This window comes from Schistocerca piceifrons, chromosome 1 (assembly GCF_021461385.2).
Source record: "Schistocerca piceifrons isolate TAMUIC-IGC-003096 chromosome 1, iqSchPice1.1, whole genome shotgun sequence".
Lineage (NCBI taxonomy): Eukaryota > Metazoa > Arthropoda > Insecta > Orthoptera > Acrididae > Schistocerca > Schistocerca piceifrons.
Genome location: NC_060138.1, coordinates 777,573,810 through 777,586,471, shown reverse-complemented (window position 1 = coordinate 777,586,471; position 12,662 = coordinate 777,573,810). Strand labels below are relative to the sequence as shown.

Sequence of the window (12,662 nt, the reverse complement as noted above, 5' to 3'; positions counted from 1 at the left end):
GCCGCCTTGGAGACCCCACCCGTATATGTGGCAAGGATATAATGTCACCAGGTCATGTCATATGCTTTTATAAATAAAAAAAGACAGCAACCAGGTGTTTACAACTGGAAAAGGCTATTCGGATGGCAGACTTGAGGGACACAAGATTATCAGTGGTAGAGCGACCCTGGCGGAAGCCACCCTGACATGGAGCCAGAAGGCCACATGACTCCAGGACCCAACCAACCACCGGCACACCATACATTCCAGCAGCTTACAAAGAACGTTGGTTAGGTTGATGGCCCGATAGCTATCCATAACAAGCGGATTTTTACCGCGTTTGAGCACCGGAATGATGGTGCTCTACAGCCATTGCAATGGAAAAACGACATCCCACCAGATCCATTGAAGATGACGAGGAGATGTTGCTTGTAGTCAGACGAGAGATGTTTAATCATCTGACTGTGGATCCGATTTGGCTCAGGAGCAGTGTTGGGGCAATGTGCTAGGGCACTGAGGAGCTCCCACTCTGTAAATGGGGTGTTATAGGATTCACTGTGGCGTATAGTGAACAAAGGGACTTTCCCTTCCAGCCGCCGTTTGAGGGTGTGAAAGGCTCGGAGGGAGGGAGGGAGGGTAGGGGGGGGAGGGAGGTAGTTCTCCGATGCAGATCGAATAAGTAGATAACATGCTCTTTATGTTAACACCAGGAACACCTGTTGGGGTCTTGTACCCAGAAACACGTTTGATCCTTACCCAGACTTGGGAAGGTGACTTATGGCACTCAATGGTCAAGACATATCTTTCCCAACACTCCTGCTTCCGTTGTTAGATAAGGTGGCGAACGCAGGCACGGAGCTGTTTAAAGGCTGAGGCACTCCAGGGAAGGGAGCCGCTTATGCCACTGTAGAGCTTCCCAACACTCCTTAATTGCTTCAGCAACTTCTGGCAACCACCAAGGGACTGCCTTACGCCTTGGGCACCCTAAAGAGCGAGGGATCGCATTTCCTGCCACAAAAAGGATTGTTGTAGCCACCCGCTCAACCACCACATCGATGTTCCCGTGTGGGGGAGAGTCAACGGTGGCAGCAGACGTGAAAGTTTCCCAGTCCGCCTTGTTTAAAACCCATTTGGGCAGGGGTCCATGGGCCTGACACTGGGGCAGTGACAGGTCGTCATGTTCTCTCGAGTGGATAGATGGGAGAAGTCCAGGGCTGCAAATTGATAAATCAATGGCCGAGTAACTACCACGAGCCACACTGAAATGTGTGGCGGCATCAAGGCAGAGGTCAAACTGAGACAGTAAAGTTTTGACATCTCTGCCTTGGCCAGTAAGCACAGTGCCACCCCACAAGGGGTTTTGGGCATAAAAATCTCCCAAAAGTAGGAAAGGTTTAGAGAGTTGATCAATCAGCGCAGCCAATACGTTCAGCAGTGCTTCACCATTTGGAGGAAGATATATATTGCAGACAGTTATTTCCTGCATCATACTTATTCTGATAGCCACAGCTACAAGAGAGGTTTAAAGTAGCGTAGTATCATTACAGACTGAATTTCGGACATATACACAAACCCTTCCTGACACTCGACTATAGTCGCTACGGTTCCTGTAATATCCCTCATAGCCGCAGAGGGCAGGGGTCCACATTGCCGGGAACCATGTTTCCTGACAGGCAATGAAGAAAGCAGGTGTAAGGTGTCATCTTTCCCACTAGCAGAAAACTGGGAATGAGTGATCCAAGGGACCCCTTCCTAGTGAGAGGAGCCAAAGAAGATTTATGCTTCTCCAACGCACAAGTGGGGACTAATATCCCCCATGGTTTGGGGGGGGGTTCCCGAAGTAGGTGGTGTAGGCAAAACAGGGACGGAAGGGCCCCCTCACCATCAAGAGGGCAGGTGCAGTCTTCCAGCTCTGTGAGGTGAATGGGGTTGGCAGAGCTGATGGGGCTACAACTGTTGTAGCGGCAGTGTAAGACGATGTTTTACATACAAGATGCAGGAGTTCAAATTTCCTCTTAGCCTCCGTGCAGGTCAGTCAGTCGGCCCAGAGTCTTTTACTCCATGATTTTCCTTTCTTTCTAGAGAATCTAGTAGTCAGGCTGGCAAGGCGAATGGTGCTCTCTGCAGTTGACACAGATGGGAGGAGGGGCACATGGAGTATTGGGATGTAACGGGCATCCACAATCTTGATATGTAACGCTGGTTCCAGCATTTAAAGCACCACACTGGGGGAGGGATATAGGGCTTGACATCACAGAGGTAGACCATCACCTTGACATTCTCCAGTAATGTACCACCCTTGAAGGCCAAGAAGAAGGCACCGGTGGCAACCTGATTATTCCTTGGAGCCCGGTGGACACGATGAACAGAATTTACACTTCGCAGCTCTAAATTGGCACTCAGCTCATCGTCAGACTGCAAAAAGAAGGTCCCTGTGAAATACGATACCCTGTACCATATTTAAGCTCTTATGGGGTGTGATGGTTACAAAAACATTTCCCAGCTTGTCACAGTCCAGTAATGCCTGTGACTGGGCAGAGGATGCTGTTTTAATCAAGACTGACCCAGATCTCATTTTGGACAAGCCCTCCACCTCCCCAAACTTGTCCTCTAAATGCTCAACAAAAAAACCGAGGCTTCTCGTCATTGAAGATTCCCATCAGCTCTCGAATGTACAAGGTACCGGGGTGAATAAGGGCTGCTGCCATCCTTAGTATGAAATTCCTCCCATGGTGTGACCAGGGAGGGGAACGATTTGTTACTTCTGTGAGTTGAATTGAGCCTGTGAATGCTTAGAGACTGCTGCTGTTTGACCACCAGCAAGAGAGGATGTACTACGCTTCACCACATGTCATCCGCCCTGATGTCACCCACTTCAGAAAGAGGCCCTCCCAATGGGTGCCACTTAGCCGCAGCAAAGGACACGTGGTAGGATGGCCATTGCCGGGAGTCACGATGCCCCAGGGAGATGGGCATCTGTCCCTTGGCATACGTGGTGAGTTAACGGCGCAGGCATCAGCAGAGCGATCCCTGTGTGGTCAGGGGGCTACAACCAACAGCGTACATGGCGGCACCACCGCAATGGACTGGCTACCGTGCTGGATATCAGGCGCAACTAAGCAAACAAGTTCATTATCATCGTAAGCGTAGAAAACGATACTGCACAGTTGATGGAAGGGTGGGTGACCTCGTCCAACAGCTGGAGAATGAGCAGAAGTGCAGATCCACGTCGACGAAGGATGCGAGAAGTCTCAGCACATGGACACGATGCACCATGTAAAGCTTATTCTTCAGGAAAATTTTGGAAAATGGAGGTCAAACCCTACAGGGGACCATCACATAAAGGCTGAAATGAGAGAAACTCCTTTTAGTCGCCTCTTATGACTGGCAGGAATACCTCGGGCCTATTCTAAACCCCGGACCTGCAGGGTGTCACATGGATGCAGCTCTATGGTCTGTTAAGGCTGCTGAGTTTTGTACCACATATAGAAAATTTGAAACAGCATTTTTGGCAAAATACTGGTGCAGCAGAGTTCAAGAATGATTAAGGAAAGAGGTCTTTAATCCTGCACTGTTCAATTTCAGACAGTGTGTAAACACACTACTGACCATTAAAATTGCTACACGACGTAGGTGACATGCTACAGACACAAAATTTAACTGACAGGAAGAAGATGCTGTGATACGCAAATGATTAGCTTTTCGGAGCATTCACACAAGGTTGGCACCGGTGGCGACACCTACAACGTGCTGACATGAGGAATGTTTCCAACCGATTTCTCATACACAAACAGCAGTTGACCAGCATTGCCTGGTGAAATGTTGTTGTGATGCCTCATGTAAGGAGGAGAAATGCGTACCATCACGTTTCCGACTTTGATAAGGGTCGGATTGTAGCCTATCGCGACTGCGGTTTATCGCATCGCGACATTGCTGCTCGCGTTGGTCGAGATCCAATGATTGTTAGCAGAATATGGAATCAGTGGGTTCAGGAGGTGATATCAACGCCGTGCTGGATCCCAACGGCCTCGTATCACTAGCAGTCGAGGTGACAGGCATCTTATCCGCATGGCTGTAACGGATCGTGCAGCCATGTCTCGAACCCTGTGTCAACAGATGGGGACGTTGCAAGACAACAACCATCTGCATGAACAGTTCGACGACGTTTGCAGCAGCATGGAATATCAGCTCGGAGATCATGGTTGCAATTACCCTTGACGCTGCATCACAGGCAGGACGGCTTGCGGTGGTGTACACAATGTCAAACCTGGGTGCACGAATAGCAAAACGTTACTTTTTTGATGAATCCAGGTTCTGTTTACAGCATCATGATGGTCGCATCCGTGTTTGGCGACATTGCGGTGAATGCACATTGGAAGCGTGTTTTCGTCATCACCATACTGGCGTATCACCCGGCGTGATGGTATGGGGTGCCATTGGTTACACGTCTCTGTCACCTCTTGTTCGCATTGATGGCACTTTGAACAGTGGACATTACATTTCAGACGTGTTATGACCCGTGACTTTACCCTACATTCGAGGATAATGCACGACTGCATGTTGCAGGTCCTGTACGGGCCTTTCTGTATACAGAAAATGCTCGACTGCTGCCCTGGCCAGCACATTCTCCAGATCTCTCACGAATTGAAAACGTCTGGTCAATGGTGGCCGAGCAACTGGCTTGTCACAATACGCCAGTCACTACTCTTGATGAACTGTGGTATCGTGTTCAAGCTGGATGGGCAGTTGTACCTGTACACGCCATCCAAGCTCTGTTTGGCTCAATGCCCAGACGTATCAAGGCCATTATTACAGCCAGAGGTACTGATTTCTCAGGATCTATGCACCCAAATTGCATGAAAATGTAATGACATGTCAGTTCTAGTATAATATATTTGTCCAATGAATACCCGTTTATCATCTGCATTTCTTCTTGGTGTAGCAATTTCAATGGCCAGAAGTGTAATTCGAAAAATATGGCAACAAGGCCAGATACTGGGAGAAATCTCTCTCTCACCAATATGTCTTGCATGTATTAAACTCCAAATTGCCAGCTGAAATCAGGGACAAGTTTGTTCATGCATCCAACCAAATTTAAGTTTTCCTTCTGGAACTAGACAGGATTGATCTCTTGCATGAAGATGAAGAAGCATTAGGAACACAGGATGTCAGTCAATCTGATGGACCAGGATATCAAATACAAAAGGGTGCAATGGACTGGGAAATTACAGGAAAACAAAAATAACCGAACCAAGCACATTGCATAGCGAGTGTGCAAACAACTGCTGGTAATGAACAGTATGGAGAAATAGTAACATTAGGAATCTATACAGGAACCAAAGATATGAGCAACAGTATAACACAAGCTATCGAATTCTGAGCAGGTACGATCAGTGGCAGAGTAGCCTACCATGCCCGTTGAACAACACTGATTTGAGAAATCTAGCCCCAGTAATTAAAGAGGTGATATACGACAATTGTGCTGTACCTCAATATTCATAAACTAAATGTGACCGCCTACAGCTCCAGAGCGTTGGTAACAGATAGAGCAAGGGGCGTGACCAAAAAAAATCAAAATCTTAAGATACAATAATGATAAAATGGATATAAGAGGAGTCAGCCCAAGATCCTAATCCTTGAAAATTTAATAATTTGTCCATGTCATGATCCCCAGTACATGCTGAAATTGGAAAAATTCTAGATATATCAGTAAACGCCATTTAGACAGCATTGTTCAAATAAACATCGGACAGAGCCCATTTGCCGACAATTCCGGTAACAAACTGTCACATTATAGGAGCATACAATGACCATCGCTCAATGTATGACTGCAGACACATCTCCATGTCAAGCTAGGAAACTTAGTAATTGGAAACACCTTCCTAGTCAATCCAATTCTGATTGTGTATTGCATTATGGGGTTTGACCTTATGCGGAACAGAGGCAATAGCCAAGTGTTCTTTGGCAAGTTCCATCTTACAAGTGACTGCATTCCAGTCACAAAAAATTTATTGAGTCAACAATGTCCAAGGAAAATACCATCAGGAAAACTGCTGCCAGTAACATACATTCTGTCTCTACATGAAAAAATCCAATTTAACATCTCTGAATCAAATGCATTTTCACAAGCATAACAGGCTTTGTTATTTAACCTACTTCAACAATATGCTTAGGTCTTTAAAGAAATACCAGGAGTGATATGAGGATACATATAGCATCTTTATGTTGCACTACACTGTAAAAACTGTCATGGTCTAAGTCAGTGACACGGGCAAGGAAATCTGCTGCCGACTACGACATTAAACGGCTGCTCCAGAGGGAAATACACAATAGTTTAAGCCATTCTTGAACTAATCATACTCCTTCCGAACTGATGTTCAAAAAACTGGAAGAAATGAGTGGGTGGATAAACTGCAGATGATGTCAATTGAATACACTGGGGAACAACAGATCTGTGAAGCAATGGTCACCTTGGCAAGAAAGGTAATCAAAGAAGGGAACATTATGACTGTAAAATTGAGAAGACTCAAAGCTGGGGTAAACACCCTGAATCATCTCTGCTTCCTAAAAGGAACAAGTGGGAACTATTTTATGTGGAACTTTTCAAAATGTTAAACATGCCTAATTAAGGTGCTTATACAGATAGCTACTTAAGAGACTTCACCCCCCCCCCCAAAAAAAAAAAAAAAAAAAAAAAAAAAAAAAAAAAAAAAAAAAAAAAAAACAACCTTCACCCCCCCACCAAAAAAAAAAAAGACTTCACCCCCACCAAGGACAAAGAAAAAAAAAGACTTCACCCCCACCCCCCACCAAGGACAAAGAAAAAAAAAAAAGACTTCGCCCCCACAAGGCCAAAGAAAAAGAAAAGAGAGACACTTCACCCCCACAAGGACAAAGAAAAAAAGAGACTTCACCCCCACAAGGACAAAGACAAAGACAAAGACATTCGGTCATCAGAATGTAGTGTGTGTGTGTGTGTGTGTGTGTGTGTGTGTGTGTGTGTGTGTGTGTGTGTGTGTGCACGCAGCGGCTGTTACTCATTGTTGCGTGGGTTTCGGTGCAATCGAAAGAGTTTTTTTTTTTTTTTTTTAAAAAGGTTAGTTTAGTAACGATCATGCTGTAGACAAGAGAGGAGCAAACATTTGCCACTGCGGCCTACTTTTCGAATGGACATTCGGTCATCAGAACGTAGCGTGCGTTCAGGAAACAGTTCAACATCGCGGCTGCGATACTAGAAGTGTGCAGAAAAGAACCAGGACCTTCAAAATCTTTTGAACATAGAATACAACAGCCATTGCTTCTCAGTATTTTTCAAATTTTGCTGCTAAACCATGGCAGGTCTTTTCCGTCCTTAATCCACTTACTCTGCACATACCTCTCCAAAGCACGATTTACAATACATTTAAATATCAGCCACAATTCCTCTACATTCATCATACTGGAACTAAATGATGTTAATTCATTGCCTAAGTGGAATACTATCAACTGTCTATCTCTTCTTTCTAGCAGAAATACTCTCCCAGCCTTCTTTATTTATTAACTTCAGTAACTATTTACTATGATATCGTGGTCAGTACTCCCTGTCTCTATACTGATGATGTTGATTAGGTCTGGCCTGTTTGTAGCTATGAGGTCCAAGATATTTCCATTGCATCGGCTGTCTAACTCCTCAACACAGTTTTCAGAAAATGTGTTCTTTAGAACTTCACTAGACCATTTTTCTGTAAGTCCTGCAATGAATATACAGCCATCCCAGTCTGTACATAGTAGGTTGAAGTTGCCTCCAACTCATTTGCATGACCTGAGTATATTTCTGCACAACCAACTGTAGAATTTCTGTCATAATAAAACCATCACAGTGAAATCAGGTGACCAGTAAAAACATCCAAAAATTAACTTGCCAAATTTGACCTCAGTATAGACAATATTTTTCTCAACTACAATGAACACACTCCCTCCCTTTGCTAGCTTTCATTTTCAGACAATCCTGCTAGAAAAACCACACACACATCTAACTTGTTGAAAGATTCTTTCTTTTTTTGTGCCTGTCAACTCAAGGCTTCTACTATGCAGTGAGTGAGTCTCCTTTCCTCCTAAAAATATTAAAATCCTACCTAAACTTTCCTTATCACATCTGTAGAAAGTCTATAAGCCTGACATGCATACTGTAGTGCAGTTTTGATGCCCATAACTTAGAAATAATTGCACTATAGGTGGACAGTTTGCTTTCATAATTTTTATGTACTTTCCTGCCCTGCAATTTCCATCATTACTGTTTAGTTTGTATATATAATACCGACAGTAGAATTTTTTAATGTTAGTGACAATACTATGCGCATTTTGAAAATGTACATCCAATATCCTTTCAAGGATTATACTGGCAAGTTGCACAGATAATTTTTTGTAATAATAATAATAAGTAAAAATATAAGGAAAAGGATAGTTGCAACTCATCACTGTATGGTGAGTAGCAATTACCTTTTTCATACTGCTGTTACATTCCATCTTGGCTTTTCCAGTGTTTTATAGTGACACATTCCATATACAAAATATTATTGCTGTATGGCTTCATGCAACACTTACACACTAAATAAAATACAGAAATCTTAATTGTGCACACAAACTATCACTCACCGAATGACTTCACGTAGAGAACTAAGTGACACAACCAAACATTTTAGGCACTTTTCTGGCTAAGTGAACACAGTTCATTTCAAGGTTAAATACAACACACTGACTGTAAAAGCACACCTTTTTTTGAACAAAGTAAAATCACTTACCTCGCCATGTATTTTGAATGTACAGGAATTTTCTTCAAGTTCAATATTCGTTATGCCTTCAACTTTCCGTGCCTGCTGAATATTAGCCCCATGTGCACCAATTGCTAAGCCCATCAAATCCTCCCGCACACTGAATTCATCTGTGTACCTGAAAAAAGAGAAAGAAGAACAAATAGAGTTTCGCAAGCTATAATAAATATTATCTGTATGATTTTTCTTTGAAGACCTTGAGCAAATGGTGTATCTACGATCACCAGTGTACAACAGGGCTACTGTTCAAGCATAAATGGTAGTGTATATTGAATTAACTATGCTTTTTTCAAGTATTTTCAACAAACTTGCGACTTGAGCAACCTCTGGACAATCACAGAAGCCAAACGGTGTTTTCTTTAGCAACATCCCCATTCCCCTACGTGTCAATTCAATAAATGTTTTCTATGTTTCTGATGTATTTCAACTATTATCAGCACCATAGGCAGACCCCACTAACACACACTTTTCCCACAGGAATATCTTGCAGGGAGGAACTTGCTTCCTTTTCTCACGATACATCACCCTGAAAGTCACAAAGTAAGTTTTTCTAATAGTAGCATTCAACTAAAAAGAAAATACTACACCTGCCATGCAGACTACATGATTGCAGCAGAAACAAACTGATATTTTCAATTCAACTTAAAATTTGACAGAATCTAACATTTATTAACCACATGTGCTCAAAAAGAAGCAGTCATTTATGTGCATGCCTCAAAACACTGTAGAAGTTAATGTGAGACCAAATTTGTCCAAGATGTACAACATTCAAATTGGAGTTCAAAAGTGGCAAATAAATATAGCAGTAATTTACTTTTTTACATACTCTTTCTATTTCATTTTATAGCCTTACAGGTTATTCATATAGCATGGTTTTTCACAAAATGTGCATGTGAAATACAACGCTATGTGGCCGTGCTTAATTACATACAATATGTGGATGAAAATGAACTGGCACTAAAAACCAAAAACAAAAAAAGAACTGGTTCATGAGATAGTTCCTAATGTTTCCATGTTTTCCTATGTAAAAAAAGGTAGCAATGGTAATGAGGTACAATCAGAATTGCTCACACTTCTGCAACAGAGTATACCATTCATAAATGGCATTGGAGATGAGACCTGATCATTGTATAGCTACTGTTAAGGATAAAAAACTGTGTGTCATTTATGTAGCAATCTTGTCACGCAAGTGGTTTTCACAAATAATTTCAAATGTTTCAGGATGGAATTATGAACACAGCCTATTGCATTCTACTGGTAAATCACCTCTGAACAATAATTCTTTCATTGTGGCATTTTTTAGCGGACTATTGACCGAAGTTAAGAAGGAGGAGGGGATGAGTTGGTAACGTGTGGGGTTGCGGCTGACAATCATTTGCACTGGCACTGACACTACACACAAATGCTAATACAAAAAAGATGGCTGTTTGCACTAGAGTTACTGTGCACAATGTTTTTACATTTAAATATTGAATTGACTAGTTGTAGCTAGTATTTAATAAAAATCAGTGTGGTTCATGAGAACTGAAAAAGTTTTATTTAGTTTTCAAATATACCTTCATGAAAATTATAAAACCTGTACAGATTAAGAATATCTCTATTTTGTCGTAATGGGGGGGAAAAAATTTACTTTTGCAAGCCTGAAGTAACTTTTTGGAAAAACTCTAATAGTGCACACACGGAAGAGAGAGAGAGAGAGAGAGAGAGAGAGAGAGAGAGAGAGAGAGAGAGAGAGGATTACGTAGACTGTTGCCAGAATACTAAGCATGTGTCATACTGGAGTGGGCACAGGAAAGGAAATAGGCAGGTGGAGGACAAGGACTAGCGAAGGTTGAGGCCAGGGGTTATGGTAATGAAGGATATGTTGCAGGGAGAGTTCCAACCTGCACAATTCAGAAATGCTGTTTTCTTTCCTGGAATTTCCATTAACTTTACTGGAAATATCTTCATTAGTTGTAAAGGAAATTGGTACATTAAAATGAATCTTTCTGCCTGAATTACTTGTCTTAACATCCAATTGAATTTTGTACCCCACTTTCTTGTAATTATACACTACACCAATATACTTGGCAAGCAGATTGAGACATTACGAAATGAAATACTGTGAGTAACAATTTGTGTATCGCCTACACAACTATACAGGGTGGGCAAAATAAAACCAGGTCTGAAAATATTTATAAGACTTACAATGAGAAGACCCCCACTTCAGTTGTAAATAGTTTTATTGGTTCAAAATCCCCTTTGTATCTTGGCTTCACATGCAGCTGTCATCTGCCCACAGCCTGGTGTTCAGTGTTGGCGGCTATGTGTTGCACGTTTCTTGTTTGAACCAATGAAACTACTTAAAACTGAAGCAGTTAATTCTACCATGAAACCTTGTTGTGGATGTCCTTTTAAACCAAACCATGTTTATGAACCAGAGAACTTGCCATCCCAGAAAATGATGGAACCACGATATCAATTCACCAATGAGTTGCTGTCATAGGTATGCAGCAGTTGCGCATCTCCTGCATGCTCTGTTCGACGCATTTCGCTGTTTCATTAGATTTTAGTGAGTGAGAAGTCTGATTAAAGTGGAATCACGATTTTTGGATACTAGAGGTAGGAGACAAGATACTGGCAGAACTGAAGCTGTGAGGAAGGGCTGTGAGTCATGCTTGGGTAGCTCAGTTGGTAGAGTCTCAGTCTGGCACACAGTTTTTAATCTGCTAGGAAGTTTCACATCAGCACACACTCCGCTGCTGAGTGAAAACCTCATTCTCATTTTGGATACTAGTTTTACTATTATTTAAGATTCAGAACATAGACCATTACACATCTGAAATCCTCATCAGCACTTCAAGACTTGGTGCATAATCTCAAGATTGATGTTTGATGCACTAAGTTTGGTGTCCACATCATAACACAATTCTTTCACCTAACTGTTAATGCCAACTGGTATGTCCAGCAACTGAAATCTGTATGTGGGTCAAATCACAAAGGATGAACAACTGTGCGAAAATTTTCAGCAAAATGGCGGCAACACCACACACACCACTTCACTTCACGGGTGCATAGTGTTCAGTGAGGAGAGGGTAATCAGCAGAGGGAGTGCAATCTCCTGGCCACCTCTCATGTCTTCCACTATGGTTTTTAACAGTGGGCTAAATTCAAGGATCAAGTGTACTCGAGTAGCACTCACACAATGGAAGAGTGGTAAAATTTTGACCACAATGTTTCATGACATGCAAGGCACCTCTTGCTCTAAAACTAGATTGGTTTTGTTTGAGGACAACGTATGGATGTCCCCCTACCTGTCATTTGACTAGTTCAAGTTTATAGAACTTCTTCAATAGAAGATGTAGTGAACTGAAGAACTGTTCGTCTTTACTGATTGGGCCTCTGTGTGCTTGCATTTCAAGTTTTATGAGTACTCATTAGGCTTTGATGTTTTCTGTAATTCTACTACACATATTTTTGAGCAAATACGATATTCTGGAAACCAAAGGAAAAACTGAATGATTCTGGATTAGAGGGAGAAATCTGAGTAGGAACAGTCTGAAGATATTTGGTGAAGCACTCTTCCCGAAAGGTGAAACTCTGGCTCAAGAAATTGTTCGTAGTTCATAGTGCAACTATCGGGCTTGGAGATAACACTTTCCTGATATTCCTGCAACTGAGAATAAACAACATTCAACAGGGGTCTGAAAGATTGGTTCCGCCAAGACAAAACAAAACAATCTATTAGAAGCGCAAGCAGGAAAGAAACAAACCAGTATTGTTCTGATTGCAATACTTTTCTGCATACCAAAATGTTAGACCTTACCGTGCAAAAGCTAATTACATGTAAAATTGACTCATGAACTCACTCTTTTTTTACAATAGTAAATACTT

The 12,662-nt window shown here is 42.2% G+C and overlaps 1 protein-coding gene across 4 annotated transcripts in view; it reads right to left on the bottom strand.

Annotated features, from left to right (window-relative positions):
* LOC124712666 (synaptic functional regulator FMR1) overlaps positions 1-12,662 on the bottom strand; it is a 240,306-nt gene that overhangs the window by 160,528 nt on the left and 67,116 nt on the right. For all 4 annotated transcript variants that reach the window (XM_047242889.1, XM_047242892.1, XM_047242890.1 and 1 more), the window contains one exon: positions 8,760-8,907. In XM_047242889.1, coding sequence (XP_047098845.1) covers positions 8,760-8,907 — 148 coding nt within the window. The remainder of the gene's footprint in view (positions 1-8,759; positions 8,908-12,662) is intronic.